Source organism: Salmo salar, chromosome ssa18 (genome assembly GCF_905237065.1).
Source record: "Salmo salar chromosome ssa18, Ssal_v3.1, whole genome shotgun sequence".
NCBI classification, from domain to species: Eukaryota; Metazoa; Chordata; class Actinopteri; order Salmoniformes; family Salmonidae; genus Salmo; species Salmo salar.
Window position 1 is genome coordinate 6,041,808 of NC_059459.1, and position 17,438 is coordinate 6,059,245.

General features: G+C 43.3%; 1 protein-coding gene across 3 annotated transcripts in view; it reads right to left on the reverse strand.

Moving 5' to 3' along the window:
• Positions 1-17,438, reverse strand: part of LOC106576849 (anthrax toxin receptor 1) — a 75,147-nt gene that overhangs the window by 42,841 nt on the left and 14,868 nt on the right. For 2 of the 3 annotated variants that reach the window (XM_045700681.1, XM_045700683.1), the window contains exons 10-13: positions 16,208-16,318; positions 12,327-12,425; positions 11,280-11,349; positions 869-947 (exon numbers count right to left, since the gene is read on the reverse strand). In XM_045700681.1, coding sequence (XP_045556637.1) covers positions 869-947; positions 11,280-11,349; positions 12,327-12,425; positions 16,208-16,318 — 359 coding nt within the window. The remainder of the gene's footprint in view (positions 1-868; positions 948-11,279; positions 11,350-12,326; positions 12,426-16,207; positions 16,319-17,438) is intronic. The other variant, XM_014154325.2, reaches the window with a different exon arrangement.

Genomic DNA, 17,438 nt, shown 5'->3' on the forward strand with positions numbered 1-17,438 from the left:
ACAGCCTCCTCTGATGACAGAGAGAGCAGAGGAGACCGCAGAGAATAGGTGGAGGAAAAAAAGAGGAGGAAACTATAGGAAGTACAGAAATACAAAAAGGGCAAAATTATACCAACAAACATTATTTTTAATTGCTTCAGGATATGTGTTGCTGAATGTTGCTTACTATTTCAGAATATCGCTTAGTGCTTATTTTTTATTTATTTAACTATGCAAGTAAGTTAAGAACAAATTCTTACTTATAATGACAGCCTAGGAACACTGGGTTAACTGCCTTGTTCAGGGGCAGAACGACAGATTTTCACCTTGTCAGCTCGGGGAATCAATCAAGTAACCTTTTGGTTACTGGCCCAACGCTCTAACCACTAGGCTACCTGCCGCCCCAAAGAAGTTCTTTTTTTTAAACAACAAAATCTCAATTTTTTATGTAAATGGTGTGTTATAGAAGGGTCCAGTCACCTTTTTTGTGATTTCACATGTTTTTGAGAAACCCCAAACAGCAAATCACTTCTTCATCCTCGTTGTGTAGTATGGGAGCCCGTAAAACACATGAACAAAGGCCACGAAAACACTCAAATACTTCCCTTTAGAACTGGAAAAGCTCTTATTATAGTGATGCAGGTCTTTAAATGTTATACACATGAAACTGTGTCATTCGCAACGTTATATTTAATTTTGTTGCGACTCGAGCGATACCTCTCCCTTCATTCTACAGGTAACTGACAAAATAAAGGAAACACTTGAGTAAATAAGGGATTCAAAGTATATTGAAGCATGGGGTGCTTCCACACAGGACGTTCCAGACAATTATTATTATTCTGTCATTTTTGGAGCCTTTGTTTATGTTGTTGAACATCGCTGTACTCACACATTCGATGGTGGTGATGTGAACAGAACTGGTGATGTAGGAGAGTCCTTCATTCATACTGACCTGTAGATAGATCACCCTGCAACACACACACAAAACACTACATTACCCGTCAACCCTCGCAACACACATTTCCGAACCCATCATTTTTTCCCCCAAATCCCCTGAAAAAACACATCCATGCTCTTTTCAGACTTAAGCTTAGTATATGCCTTATGTACTGTAAGTAAACAGTGCAAGTACACAATTAGTTACTTACAATGGCTGTTCCGCGTACTTGAGGACCAAAAATATGTGCAGCCCACAATTTGAGTCAATCACGCAGGATCGCCATTTTGCATAGTTAATTGAGTTGCATACTTGCATAATGTCGTTGTCTTATGAAAAACTATAAATTAGGCTTTAGCATGAACGCAAGACATTACATGCATCATGTCAACGGACACGTGGATGCGCACCTGCACACAGATCTATGTTTGATACTCATGGCTTTCTTTAGAAATCTGAAGCATGAATAAGATATAGACCATTAACACATTCCTGTCTCTGTATCTGTCTGTTCTTGCTCTCTTTCACTAACATCTGCTTTCTGACAGCCATCACATTTGGCACATTTGGCCCTGTGGACTTTGGTTAGGTATGGGACCTGTAAGGCTTAGCGTATTGGGGAATGCATCTTTACAGCGTTAGGGTAGCAAAGTAACATTTGTCAGGATTGCATTGTCGACTGCCAGCAAGTGTTAAAAAGGATGGGACCTGTGGACTTTGGGTTGATTCCAGAGTCCCAATGTGGAAAGTTGTCATTAGGCCACTGAATGGCTTCCTCTCCCTAATGTTAGTGCTTCTATCTACAACACAGATCGTGGAGACACATACAGAGGGGAGCACTGTGCATGTGTGTGTGTGTGTGTGTGTGTGTGTGCGTGTGTGTGTGTATGCGTGTGTGTGATTTGAGGTTGGTGGGTTGATATATGAGAGGAGAGTGTGTAAGTGAGTTGTAATGATTTAGGAGGCAAGAGAAGAGAGGGGTCATTGAGAGTGTGGTTTAGGACTGAGGGAGGGGAGGGAAGGGAAGGGGGAGGCTAGGGGAAGGGGGGTTGAGGTCATTTGAGGGTGGATGAGAAAGGAGGGAGCAGACAAAGACAGGAAATGGAAAAGGGAGAAGGGGGAGGTGAGGAGGGGAGGGGAGGAGAGAGGGAGTACATCCCCCCAGACTCCCTTCTAGGACCTCCCCTCCCCTCCCCTCCTCACCTCCCCTCCCTCTCCATCTCTCTCTGACAGAATGGAGAACAGTATGAAATTGTTTAACTCTGCAACAGAGAAAACCAGAGATTACTACTGAGACTCACAGAAAAATATGTATTCCCTCTCCCTTTTCCCCCTTTTCTTTTGCCTCTATACCTCTCTCTCTCTCTCTCTCTCTCTGGGCAGGCAGGGGGCACAGTGCAATCAGCACCCTGGTGACAGAGCCATCGACCCACCCATCAATCAGCCCTCCGCCATGAGTGTGTGTGTGTATATGTGTTTGTGTAGCTTCTTCCAGAAGGTTTCCAGTCACCATGTGCTTGCGTGACAGCAGCAATGATGACTTCATCATATGAGACAGGGCTGAGGGGTGTGTGTGTGTGTGTGTGTGGGGGGGGGCTTACATCTTATGGGCCCTCAAATGCTCTTGAACATTTAAAATATACACTGAGTATACAAAACATTAAAACACCTGCTCTTTCCATTACATAGACTGACCAGGTGAATCCAGTTGAAAGCTATGATCCCTTAGTGATGTCAGTAGTTAAATCCACTTCAATCAGTGTAGATGAAGGGGAGGAGACAGGTTAAAGAAGGATTTTTAAGCATTGAGATAATTGAGACATGGATTGTGTATGTGTGTCATTCAGAGGGTGAATGGGCAAGACAAAGAATTTAAGTGCCTTTAAACGGGGTATGGTAGTAGGTGACAGGTGCACCGGTTTGTGTCAAGAACTGCAAAGCTGCTGGGTTTTTCATACTCAAGAATGGTATCAAGAATGGTCGACTACCCAAAGGACATCCAGCCAACTTGACACAACTGTGGGAAGCATTGAAGTCAACATGGGCCAGCATCACTGTGGAACACTTTCGACACCTTGTAGAGTCCATGCCCTGACAAATTAAGGCTGTTCTGAGGGCAAAAGGGGGAGGGGTTTGGTATACTCAGTGCAGTTAGACATAAAGTATTGTTAATGATACATAACCAAACCATCATGTTTTTAAAAATAACCTTATGATTATGCATTTTCAGACAAGTGTGAAAGATAGAAATATGATGACCTTTTTAGGGTAAACATAAAAACAGGCCTCATCGTCTCGCTCTTGGGTTGTTCACAGTTGATTTCCTCTTACTCACATGCCCCAAGTGCCCCAAGTGTTGTTGGTAGAGCATGTACTAATGGGGTGACTCAGTAACAGTAATAGAACAACACAGAGACTCATGGGCACCATTATGGGCACAGAAATGGAGAAGCAGCACAATTATGCCTATAGGGAGTGGGGGGTGAGGGTGTGGTTGTGGGCACAAGCCAACCTGACAGCCAGGTATTGACTGCTCCGTTCTACCGTTCTAGTTTTTGCTGAACAGTATACAAGGAATTGGCTTAAGGGAGTGAACATTATTTATAATAAGGGTTACATTGAGAAAATCAGACCCCTGAAACGTAAATAGATGGGCCCCCCCTTCAGCAAAACATATTTTATCTAAACCCTCCCTGAGAGCTTGAAAAAAAAAACAAGTGACCCTACCCTATACCCAAAATAATATTGAAAACAAAGTGGAAAGAAGAGAACAGGTCTACTGTTTACCCTCACTTCTTGGACAGACCAGAGTTTTAGATATGCAGTTTTAGAATACGTTCTTTGTTCAGTAAGCATTACGTGTCAACGTGGGCTGCGGGCCAGAAGATGTGGGTTTGCAGACCATGTGGACAAGAGTAGGGGTGGAAAGATCTCTTTTACAGTAAAAGCATCGTACAAATCTATCATTCTATTTGCAGTATAAGAAAAAAAGTGCCTTTTTTTTTTTTAAATCATGCAATTCTACCTAATTTTTACATATCACCAGAAACGTTTTTTAATACCACACAAATGACTGAAATGACAGGCTAAGAATGGACAGATAGATAGCTCTATGTGTTTATCTTATCATATTTCTCCAATGCCAAATCAGTGTGTCTTGTTTGCAACGAAACTGTCCCTGTTTGCAAATAATTAAATATGAGCCATCATTAGGTAACTGAGCATGGTATTTTAAAAAGTTAGGCCTACCTTTCCACACCAGACAGACGCAGAAAAATGTAAGCTTTTAAACCACTTAAGGATCCGCCCTTTTTTACAATTTTCGCCTAAAATGACATACCCAAATCTAACTGCCTGTAGCTGTGCAGATTGTGTTCTCGGGGTGATGAGAGGTGTTGGGTTTGCGCCAGACATAGCGTTTTCCTTGATGGCCAAAAAGCTCAATTTTAGTCGAACCTGACCAGAGTAACTTCTTCCATATGTTTGGGGAGTCTCCCAGAATTCCTTTTGGCGAACACCAAACGTGTTTGCTTATTTTTTTCTTTAAGCAATGGCTTTTTTCTGGCCACTCTTCCGTAAAGCCCAGCTCTGTGGAGTGTACGGCTTAAAGTGGTCCTATGGACAGATACTCCAATCTCCGCTGGAGTATCTGTCCATATTTTTTACAACCCAACCCTGATCTGTACTTCTCCACAACTTTGTCCCTGACCTGTTTGGAGAGCTCCTTGGTCTTCATGGTGGTGCTTGGTGGTGCCCCTTGCTTAGTGGTGTTGCAGACTCTGGAGTGTTTCAGAACAGGTGTATATTTACTGAGATCATGTGACAGATCATGTGACACTTAGATTGCACACAGATGGACTTTATTTAACTAATTATGTGACTTCTGAAGGTAATTGGTTGCACCAGATCTTATTTAGAGGCTTCATAGCAAAGGGGGTGAATACATATGCAATACATATGCACGCACACATTTTTCATTTTTTTCCCTCCAATTTTTGAAACAAGTTATTTTTTTCATTTCACTTCACCAATTTGGACTAGACGAAATCCAAATAAAAATCTATTTAAATTACAGGTTGTAATGCAACAAAATACGAAAAACGGCAAGGGGGATGAATACTTTTGCAAGGCACTGTAGGTAGGGGTAAAGAGACCGTGAATAGATAATAATCAGCGAGTAGCAGCAGTGTAAAAACAAAGAGGGGGGGGGTGGTCAATGTAAATAGTCCCGGTGGCCATTTGAGTAATTGTTCAGCAGCCTTACGGCTTGGGGGTAGAAGCTGTTAAGGAACCTTTTGGACATAGACTTTGCGCTCCGGTACCGCTTGCCGTGTGGTAGAAGAGAGAATAGTCTATGACTTGGGTGACTGGAGTCTTTAACCATTTCTTAGGCCTGCCTCTGACACCGCCTAGTAAATAGGTCCTGGATGGCAGGAAGCTTGGCCCCAATGATGTACTGGGCCATACACACTAACCTCTGTAGCGCCTTACGGTCAGATGCCGAGCAGTTGCCAAACCAGGCAGGGGTGCAACCGGTCAGGATGCTCTCGATGATGCAGCTGTAGAACTTTAGGTGTTAACCTCTATGGGCTAGGTGGGACGCAAGCGTCCCACCCGTGGTGCACTCCATCAACAGCAGGTGCATTTCAAGAGCGGCAAATTTGAATCCAAATAAATGTCAAAATTCAAATTTTTCAAACATACAACTATTTTACACCCTTTGAAAGATAAACATCTCCTTAATCTAACGACGTTTTACGATTTCAAAAAGGTTTTACGGCGAAAGCATAAATTTAGAGTATGTTAGGACAGTACATTTACAAGAGTTGTGTGTAATGTTGTGCCAATTCAAAGACAGGCGTCACCAAAACCATAAAATCAGCTAAAATTATGCACTAACCTTTTACAATCTCCAACAGATGACACTCCTAGGACATTGTGTTAGACAATGCATGCATTTTTAGTTCTATCAAGTTCATATTTATATCCAAAAACAGCGTTTTACTGTGGCGTTGATGTTCAGGAAATCGTTTCCCTCCAATAACCGGCATTCAAGTCAGCACCACAAATTAAATAATTAAAATTAGAAAACATTGGTAAAATATTATATTGTCATTTAAAGAATTATAGATTTACATCTCTTGAACGCAATCAACTTGCCAGATTTAAAAATAACCTTACTGGGAAATCACACTTTGCAATAATCTGAGCACTGCGCCCAGAAAAATACGCGTTGCGATACAGACTAGCCGCCATGTTGGGGAGATCTAAAATCGAAAATACTATGTAAATAATCCATTACCTTTGATTCTCTTCATCAGATGTCACTTCCAGGTATCACAGGTCCATAACGAATGTAGTTTTGTTCAAAAAAGCTCATCATTTATGTCCAAAAATCTCCGTCTTGTTAGCACATGATCTAAGCCCGCCGGACTTCACTTCATGAACGAGGGGAAAAAATATATTTACGTTCGTTCAAACATGTCAAACGTTGTATAGCATACATCATTAGGGCCTTTTTTAACCAGAACATGAATAATATTCAAGGTGGATGAATGCATTCTCTTTTATAACGTATTGGAACGAGGGTACCCAACATGAACTCGCGCGCCAGGTGTCTAATGGGCCATCATCGTTCCATGGCTCTTGTTCGGTCAGATCTCCCTCCAGAAGACTCAAAACACGTTGTAAAGGCTGGTGACATCTAGTGGAAGCAATAGGAAGTGCCAAAATATTCCTCAGCCCCTGTGTTTTTCAATGGCATAGGTTTAAAGGTAATACAACACATCAGGTATCCACTTCCTGTCAGAAAATGTCTCAGGGTTTTGCCTGCCAAATGGGTTCTGTTATACTCACAGACACCATTCAAACAGTTTTAGAAACTTTAGGGTGTTTTCTATCCATATATAATAAGTATATGCATATTCTAGTTACTGGGTAGGATTAGTAACCAGATTAAATCGGGTACATTTTTTTATCCAGCCGTACAAATACTGCCCCCTAGCCCTAACAGGTTAAAATGCACTCTTCGCAACTGTCTTGGTGTGTTTGGACCATGATAGTTTGTTGGTGATGTGGACACCAAGAAACTTGAACTCTCAACCCGATACACTACAGCCCCATCGATGTTAATGGGGGCCTGTTCAGACCTCCTTTTCCTGTAGTCCACGATCAACTCCTTTGTCTTGTTCATATTGAGGGAGAGGTTGTTTTCCTGGCATCACACGGCCAGGTCTCTGACCTCCTCCCTATAGGCTGTCTCATCATTGTCGGTGATCAGGCCTACCTTTGTTGTGTTGTCAGCAAACTTAATGATGGTGTTGGAGTCATGGTTGGCCATGTAGTCGTCGGTGAACAGAGAGTACAGGAGGGGACTAAGCACACACCCCTGAGGGGCCCCCGTGTTGAGTATCAGTGTGGCAGATGTGTTGTTTCCTACCCTTACTACCTGGGGGTGGCCAGTCAGGAATTCCAGGATCCAGTTGCAGAGAGAGATGTTCAGTCCCAGGCTCCTCAGCTTAGTGATGAGCTTTGTGGGCACTTTGGTGTTGAACACTGAGCTGTAGTCAAAGAACAGCATTCTCACGTAGGTGTTCCTTTAGTCCAGGTGGGAAAGGGCAGTGTGGATTGCGATTGAGATTGCGTCATCTGTGGATCTGTTGCGAATTGGAGTGGCTCTAGGGTTTCTGGTATGATGTTGTTGATGTGAGCCATGACCAGCCTTTAAAAGCACTTCATGGCTTTGGGGCGGTAATCATTTAGGCACGTTACCTTCGCTTTCTAGGGCACAGGGACTATGGTGGTCTGTATGAAACATGTAGGTATTATAGACTCGGTCAGGGAGAGGTTCAAAATGTCAGTGAAGACACTTGCCAGTTGGTCTGCGCATGCTTTGAGTACACTTCCTGGTAATCCGTATGGCCCCGCAGCTTTGTGAATGTTGACATGTTTAAAGGTCTTGCTCACATCCGCTAAAGAGAGCGTGATCAAACAGCTGGTGCTCTCGTGCATGCTTCAGTGTTGCTTGCCTCGAAGCGAGCATAAAAAGGCATTTAGCACGTCTGGTAGACTCGTGTCACTGGGCAGCTTGCGGCTGGGTTTCCCTTTGTAGTCTGTAATAGTTTGCAAGCCCTGCCACATCCGACGAGCGTCAGAGCCGGTGTAGTAGAATTCAATCTTAGTCCTGTATTGAAGCTTTGCCTGCTTGATGGTTCGTCTGAGGGCATAGCAGGATTTCTTATAAGCGTCCGGATTAGTTTCTCGCTCCTTGAAAGTGGCAGCTCTAGCCTTTAGCTTGGTGCGGATGTTGCCTGTAATCCATGGCTTCTGGTTGGGATACGTACGTACGGTCACTGCGGGGACGACGCCATCGATGCAGTTATTGACGAAGCCGGTGACTGAGGTGGTATTCTCCCCAATGCCATTGGATAAATCCTGGAGCATATTCCAGTCAGTGCTAGCAAAATAGTCCTGTAGCGTAGCATCCACATAATCTGAACACTTCCGTATTAAGTCTTCTTGGGTATGACGCTACAAGCTTAGCACACCTGTATTTGGGGAGTTTCTCTCATTTATCTCTGCAGATCCTCTCAAGCTCTGTCAAGTTGGAGGGGGAGCGTCGCTGCAAAGTTATTTTCAGGTCTCTCCAGAGATGTTCGATCGTGTTCAAGTCCGGGCTCTGGCTGGGCCAGTCAAGGACACTCAGAGACTTGACCCGAAGCCACTCCTACGTTGTCTTGGCTGTGTGCTTAGGGTCATTGTCCTGTTAGAAGGTGAAGCTTCACCCCAGTCTGAGGTCCTGAGCACACTGGAGCAGGTTTTCATCAAGTTTCTCTCTGTACTTTGCTCCGTTCATCTTTCCATCAATCCTGACTAGTCTCCCTGCCACTGAATGATATACCCACAGCATGATGCTGCCACCACCATGCTTCACCTTAGGGATGGTATTGGCCAGGTGATGAGCGGTGCCAGGTTTCCTCCAGACGTGACGCTTGGCATACAGGCCAAAGAGTTCAATCTTGGTTTCATCAGACCAGAGAATCTTGTTTCTCATGGTCTGAGAGTCCTTTAGGTGCCTTTTAGCTAACTCCAAGTGGGCTGTCATGTGCCTTTTTCTGAGGAGTGGCATCTGTCTGGCCACTTTACCATAAAGGCCTGATTGGTGGAGTGCTGTAGAGATGGTTGTCCTTCTGGAAGGTTCTCCCATCTCCACAGAGGAACTTTGGAGCTCTGTCAGAGTGACCATCAGGTTCTTAGTCACCTCCCTGAACAAGGCCCTTCTCCCCCAATTGCTTAGTTTGGCCGGGCGGCCAGCTCTAGGAAAAGTCTTGGTGGTTCCAAACTTCTTCCATTTAAGAATGATGGAGGCCAATGTGTTCTTGGGACTTTCAATGCTGCAGACATTTTTGGGTACTTTTCCCCAGATCTGTGCCTCCACACAATCCTGTCTTGGAGCTCTACGGACAATTCCTTTGACCTCATGGCTTGGTTTATGCTCTGACAAGCACTCTCAACTGTGGGACCTTATATAGACAGGTGTGTGCTTTTCCAAATCATGTACAATCAATTGAATTTACAACAGGTGGACTCAAGAATGATCAATGGAAACAGGATGCACCTGAGCTCAATTTCATGTCTCATAGCAAAGGGTCTGAATACTTATGTAAATACGTTTTTTCTGGTTTTTATTTTGAATAAATGTGTAAACATATAAAAATTAAAAAAAGGTGTGTTGTTATTATGGGGTATTGTGTCTGCTGTATCTGCTACTGATTCATGTTTCAGCACCACATTGTACGTTACTTGATTCTGGCTTATTGAGAGTTTAATAACTCTGATAAATACATAATGGCAAGAAACATATTGTTTTTAATAAAATCAAATATAGTAATAGCAAGCTATCAAAGTTGACCTCCGGTCCTCCTAATCTTCACACTCTCAATTTCAAACTGAACAGAATTTAGGCTATAGGCTAGTCCACGTGCAAGATTTTTGGACTAGGCTTAATCAACAACAAAAAATGTCAGAAGAAACCTTTGACTCTCTTCCTCCTACGCAGCACAGCCATTGGTTAAGCAGCACACAAAAACGTTTTGGATCAGCAAGAGCAGAGCAGGCCAGGACTCGGGGTTGGAATATCCGCTGCAGTGTGTAATGCCGTTTAGTTTTATTTACACCATCCCAGCAGCTATCTTAAAAATCTAACCTTTGTCCTGTGCTTCTCTGAGCATGCACTTTGTAGCCTATAGTCTATAGGTTATGGATAATGATTGAGACCACATTAAATAGCCTATAAGCGCACTTGATATTGCGCGCCAAGTGGAGAATCAGAAATGGGGGACAGCATCGGGCACACATCGATATCTAGCCTAATAAGGTATTCATTCTTAAACACTGAGAAGTATTGAAATATTGACCCTCCGCTGGACTAGATTTAACAAATACTAAACCCTCCCTTTGACTGAAATTTTAAAAGCATGACCCTCCCTCCTCCAAGTAACCATTCTGTAAATTTCGATACATCCCTAAGCAGACTTATACTGACTAATAACAGACAGAGAAATTGAGAAATAAAATATACTCACCAAACCAACTTCTAAATCCAATGCCACAGTAAACAAAGACACCTAATATACTCTCTCTCCTTGCTACAGCTTGCAAACAAATAGTGTCTTTAAGAGTGGTGTTGCAGTGGTGAATCGATCTAACCGCGAGTCAAGAAAATCTCAAGCCCTCCCCAGACTTCTGAGTGAAAGCAACAAGACAGTTGATCACCTGGAGGTGTCTGTGGGTCGGGGACAGCCGTATAATTATGCGCTGGGCTGGGGGGCAGTTTGTCCCAGCTTCCAGCCCAGAGTAGATCTTTCTCTGCCCTCTGAGGTCCTCTCAAATTTGGGGTGGCTATGGAGGATGCTGGGGTGAAGGCTTTAGACATGGCATACTTCTCACTTCCGTAGTGACTGTGTTCATACACACACTCACGTGCACACAAGCAAACTCGACGCACACACACTCTGTCTTTCTCCTGCGTTTTTTTCAAAGTCTCATTAAACCATGTTCCTAGGCTCTACATCTCTCCTCCTCTATTCTTTTCTTTCCTCTCTCTAACTCTTTCTCTCTCTGATTACTGTCTAAGGTTGTTAGCGGTGACTGATTGATCACAGCAACAAACGACTTTGGCCCTAATTCGTTCAAGGACACTGATCTGCTAAACCAATCTACCAATCCAGCAGCAGTGGCAGAGCGCTACAGAGTGTGCAGGTTAGTAGGCTGGAACTAATGCCTTAACTTCCTGTAGCACTCTAGGACCATGCAGGATTGAAGAATACACTGGAATACTACAGTAGGTAAAGGAGTAACTTACCTTCCTACTTCCTCTATAACAGGAGCAGGACAGAGCAGGAAAGTTTCCTCTACACCAGCAGGCCTCTCATCTAAAGAAACATAATATTCTGTTAATTGAAGAGGTTTAACATCATATTAAAGCTAGAATCCTTAGTCGCTACATTCATTTTTGGACTTATAAGTGAATGATACACACCCATTGGTTCACTATTTTTGATTGTTTTTACCCCAATTTCGTGATATCCAATTAGTAGTTACAGTCTTGTCCCATCGCTGCAACTCCCGTACGGACTCAGGAGAGGCGAAGGTCAAGAGCCATGCGTCCTCCGAAACACAACCCTGCCAAGCCGCACTGCTTCTTGACACACTGCTCGCTTAACCCGGAAGCCAGCTGCACCAATGTATCGGAGGAAACACCGTACAACTGGTGATCAAAGTCAGCGTGTATGTGCCCGGCCCACCACAAGGAGTAGCTGAAGTGCAATGGGACAAGGACATCCCGGATGGCCAAACCCTCCCCTAACCCGGACGACGCTGGGCCAATTGTGTGCCATCTCATGGGTCTCCCGGTCGCGGCCGGCTGCGACACAGCCCGGGATCAGACCCGGGTCTGTAGTGACACCTTAAACCACTGCGCCTGTCGGTAGGCCCATCCCCATTGATTCTTAAAGAATATAAATTATAATGAGCTTAGTTCGACTTTTGTAACCCATCAGAACCCCAAATATAAGATTGTTTTACTCCAATGTTTGCATAAACAAACACTGTATAGCCTCAAAACATGGTTTAAACTATAATTGGATGGTCAGTCCATGGCTTTGTCTATGAATTTGAGAGTGGTTACATTTCTCCAGGGCCATCCCTCAGCTTTTTACCAAAACAGAGGTGCAGTGACCACTTGTTTCAACTGTGTACTGTAGTTTTAATGTTGCAAATAAATACAGAAAATATGTGTGTGTGAGTATTTGTGTGTGTGAGAGATTCATTAGACATGTTCTTAGTTTATAATTAGAGACAAAATTATGTCCCCATTTCTTACATAAACATGTATGTTTGTGTGTCTCACCCAGAGTGTGTGTGTCGTTGATTTTGAAGCTACAGAGGACCTGGTCGGTGTTTCTGGCATGGAGAAAACCGTTCCCTCGAACTACCACCTGAAACGACTCTGAGAGAAAGAAACAGAAACGGTAAGAACCATTCATCTCCAGCCATTCAACGTTATTTGAATGTATTCTAATTTTCTAGCAAAGTAGTCTAGTGAAAATTTGTTTGAAAAACATGACCACGAGGATCGCAGCAGCACTTCGCTGCCTTTGTCTCATGTGGCCCTGTTTTACATTAGAAAGTGTTCACAGCCTGAGGCCTTGTGTGTGTGTGTGTGTGTGTGTGTGTGTGTGTGTGTGTGTGTGTGTGTGTGTGTGTGTGTGTGTGTGTGTGTGTGTGTGTGTGTGTGTGTGTGTGTGTGTGTGGCTCTTTGCCTGCTCTCTTATGTGCTCCATGCTTAACCTTTCAGGAAGACTCAACTCAAGCAGGAGAAAAACAACCAGCATATGCTTCACTGGTGCTAACGTTGTGTGTGTGCTGATGTGCGTGGTGCGTGTGTGTACAGGCATATGCTCCAATGGTGCTAATGCTAAAAGTGCTGCTGTTCACAAATCTCTGCCTGCACAGCCGGGAGGGTTTTGAGTGACTGTATGTGTGTGTGTGTGGACAGGAATATGTGTGTGTGTGACTCTGACCTTTTGGTCCCCCCAGGCACCACTAAAGCGCATTGATGGAAGCTAACCAGCATATGCTGGAATGTGAGTGTGTGTGTCAGTGTGTGTATGTGTGTACAGCATTTGTTGTAGAGAGGGGGGGGGACGCTCGCTTAGAAAGCGGTCTGCAGGGTTACCAGCAGAAACAGAGTAGATCTGACCTTACCTATGACATCAACGGTGTGTGTGTGTGTGTGTATTCCTTCATGCACGTTTTTGTGTGATCTTTGCTGTGCACTGAGACGTATTCTAGCCTCATCCCTTCTAATAGAAATGAACATTCGCCACACCTTTAACATTTAAAGCTACAGAAAGTGTACAATTCACTGGATAAAAACATTGCGGTGTGTGTTCCCCACAAGGGAAAAACAGTGTTTCAAAAAGGTCAAGGCAACTAAGGTAAAACATTGTCACTCTCGCTGAAATGCCACCAATACATCATAATTAGTTATGTTGCTGTATTGAAGTGAATATCATGTTTAGCACTAATGAAAAATCTAAGTCCTTTATGTTCTTCATGTTGTGATATTTAGTACCACATTTGAAGATGTTCTGCTCTTTCTCTTACTGTTGGTCACATTTGCATTTGGCTGTGATGCTGAGAGCTGTATTCATTGGCTGTATCTAGTGCATGTGTGACTAAAATCGATAGCTCAATATATCCCCAAGCAAATGTGAGAGCAGTCAGCGAACCAATCTGTCGGTAAAGCGATGCTGCGACTCGAACCCACCAAGCCATAGCTTCCCGTAGAGGAAAAGACGAAGAACAACTTGGAGATACAAATTAGAGCAATGAACAGATAAAGTATATGCAGGAAATGTCAAGGCTCAGGAGAAGAACCAGATGCAGAAAGCTTCGAAGTAACAAAAGTTTATTACAAAAACAGGGGGGCAGGCAAAAGACAGGTCAAGGGCAGGCGGAGGTCAGTAGTCCAGAGCAGAGTCCGAAAGATACAGAACAGCAGGCAGGCTCAGGGTCAGGGCAGGCAGAGGTCAGTAATCCAGGGTGGTGTGACAAGGTACAGAAGGACAGGCAGGCTCAGGGTCAAAAACCGAGAAAGCTAGAAAACATGAACTAGAGAGCACGGGGAAAAACGCTGGTATGCTTGACAAAACAAAACAAACTGACAACAGACAAACAGAGAACACAGGTATAAATACACTGGGGATAATGAGGAAGATGGGCGACATCTGGAGGGTGGTGGATACAAGCGCAAAGACAGGTGAAACAGATAAGGGTGAGACAGGAAATAATTGCTAAAATGCTCATCAAAACAAATGAACTGTTACAATCTGTTGTTAACCTGTTGGGGCTAGGGGGCAGTATTTTCACGGCTGGATAAAAAAAACGTACCCGATTTAATCTGGTTACTAATCCTACCCAGTAACTAGAATATGCATATACTTATTATATATGGATAGAAAACACCCTAACGTTTCTAAAACTGTTTGAATGGTGTCTGTGAGTATAACAGAACTCATTTGGCAGGCAAAACCCTGAGACATTTTCTGACAGGAAGTGGATACCTGATGTGTTGAATTACCTTTAAGCCTATGCCATTGAAACACACAGGGGTTGATTAATGTTTTGGCACTTCCTATTGCTTCCACTAGATGTCACCAGCCTTTACAAAGTGTTTTGAGTCATTTACTGTGAGATCTGACCGAACAAGAGCCTTGGAACGGTGATGGCCGATTAGACTCTGGCGCGCGAGTTCATGTTGGGTACCCTCGTTCCAATACGTTATAAAAGAGAATGCATTCGTCCACCTTGAATATTATTCATGTTCTGGTTAAAAAAGGCACTAATGATTTATGCTATACAACGTTTGACATGTTTGAACGAACGTAACTATATTTTTTCCCCTCTTTCATGACGAGAAGTCCGGCTGGCTTAGATCATGTGCTAACAACACGGAGCTTTTTGGACATAAATGATGAGCTTTTTTGAACAAAACTACATTCGTTATGGACCTGGGATTCCTGGAAGTGACATCTGATGAAGAGAATCAAAGGTAATGGATTATTTACATAGTATTTTAGATTTTAGATCTCTCCAACATGGCCGTTTGTCTGTATAGCAAAGCGTATTTTTCTGGGCGCAGTGCTCAGATTATTGCAAAGTGTGATTTCCCAGTAAGGTTATTTTTACATCTGGCAAGTTGATTGCGTTCAAGAGATGTAAATCTATAATTCTTTAAATGACAATATAATATTTTACCAATGTTTTCTAATTTTAATTATTTAATTTGTGGTGCTGACTTGACTGCCGGTTATTGGAGGGAAACGATTTCCTGAACATCAACGCCATAGTAAACCGCTGTTTTTGGATATAAATATGAACTTGATTGAACTAAAAATGCATGTATTGTCTAACATAATGTCCTAGGAGTGTCATCTGATGGAGATTGTTAAAGGTTAGTGCATCATTTTAGCTGGTTTTATGGTTTTGGTGACGCCTGTCTTTGAATTGACAAAACATTACACACAGCTATTGTCAATGTACTCTCCTAACATAATCTAACTTTATGCTTTCGCCGTAAACCCTTTTTGAAATCGGACAACGTGGTTAGATTAAGGAGATGTTTATCTTTCAAAGGGTGTAAGATAGTTGTATGTTTGAAAAATTTGAATTTTGACATTTATTTGGTTTCAAATTTGCCGCTCTTGAAATGCACCTGCTGTTGATAGGGTGCACCACGGGTGGCACGCTAGCGTCCCACATAGCCCCAAGAAGTTAAAAAAGTAGATTTGCTCAAAATGAAAGAAGAGTCTATCGTGTCAGATATGCAAATAAGGGGGGCGGGGGGCGTGGATGAACAGGACAAAAAAATTGGCCTTCTGGAAGCAAATGTGCAAACTTTAGAAGATGAACTGCACCAGCAAGAAAACAGAATGAGTCCAAACAACATGAGAATATTGTCCCTACCGGAAGACAAGGAAAAAGGAGACCTTTCCAGCTACGTGATCAAGCTGATTTCAGAGGAGCTTGGCGTAGATGTATCACCAGAGGATCTGCAGCGATAAATACCCTTGTATGTCAATCTTTAAGCTGTGGAACTATTAGACCAAAGTCAACATTCTGAAGGCATAAGGGGAAAAAGAGCCCTGTCTGCTAAGCTGAGGAAAAAACACACGCAATTTATTCCGATCAGGCAGTCATTGGAGGAAAAAGGAATCAAGTCTCAACTCTGATTCCTGGCAGTGCAGTGGGTATGGAAGGAAACACAGAGGATGGAGTGCCGATGAAGCCCTGAACAGGCTACAGGAAACCTTTCCAGGTGAAAGAGAGCCCAAAGCCCTAAAGAGAGGAAGAAGCGGAAAAAAGTGATAAGCACACTACGCTACATACAGTGATGCCTAAGACCAGCTTATCTTATGTTGAGACTATATTATTTCCTCCTCCCCCCAACACAACCTTGAATCTATTGTTCCCAAGTACCTGTTCTTCTCTAGGAAGTAACAATAGAATTAGCCAATGGCAATAAGATACACAGACACAGAAAAGACAATAGACAATAGGAAATATAGCATGTATGTCAGTAATTGTCAATAACTGTTCTATGAATGTGTGTGTAATGTGTGGGCGAGAGGGTGTGAGTAGATGTGTGTATGAATCTGTGCTTATGAATGGTAGAGTGAAGGAGGGGGAATATGAACAAGTGTAGGGGGTTGGAGAGAATGGGTGTGCGGAAGCATAGGGTAAATGTTGTATGTGAATGAAGGAGAATGGATAAGTAAGTAGTTGTATGGAGGGGTATAATGGGTCTGAGAAGAAGGGAGGGGGAAAAAGACGGGAGGTTGGGATAAACTTGGCCTGGATGGGTAAGGGTGGTAAAGAATGGGAGGGTGGGACAAGGTTGGCTTGGGTGGGCAAGTGTGAGTAAAGATTGGAGGTTGGGATAAGGTTGGCTTGGGTGGTGTAGAAGGGGCAGAACTGGGAGGGGTGGTGGAGAGGGATGGATTTGGTTTGGGAGAGAGAAAAGGAAGGACTTCATTATATTACAATGTCATTTTATTAAAAAAATGTGTGACTTGCAAACCCGCTGTAAAATTATGTTTCTCCCATTCTTCTCTGCAGATCCTCTCAAGCTCTGGAAGGTTGGATGGGGAGCATCACTGCCTTCGCCCCAGTCTGACATCCTGAGAGCTATGGAGCAGGTTTTCATCAAGGATCTCTCTGTACTTTTCTCTGTTCATCTTTCCCTCAATCCTGACTAGTCTCCCAGTCCCTGCCACTGAAAAACATCCTCACAACATGATGCTGCCACCACCATGCTTCACCGTAGGGATGGTGCCAGGTTTCCTCCAGACATGACGCTTGGCATTCAGGGCAAAGAATTCAATCTTGGTTTCATCAGACCAGAGAATCTTGTTTCTCATGGTCTGAGAGTCTTTAGGTGCCTTTTGGCAAACTTTAA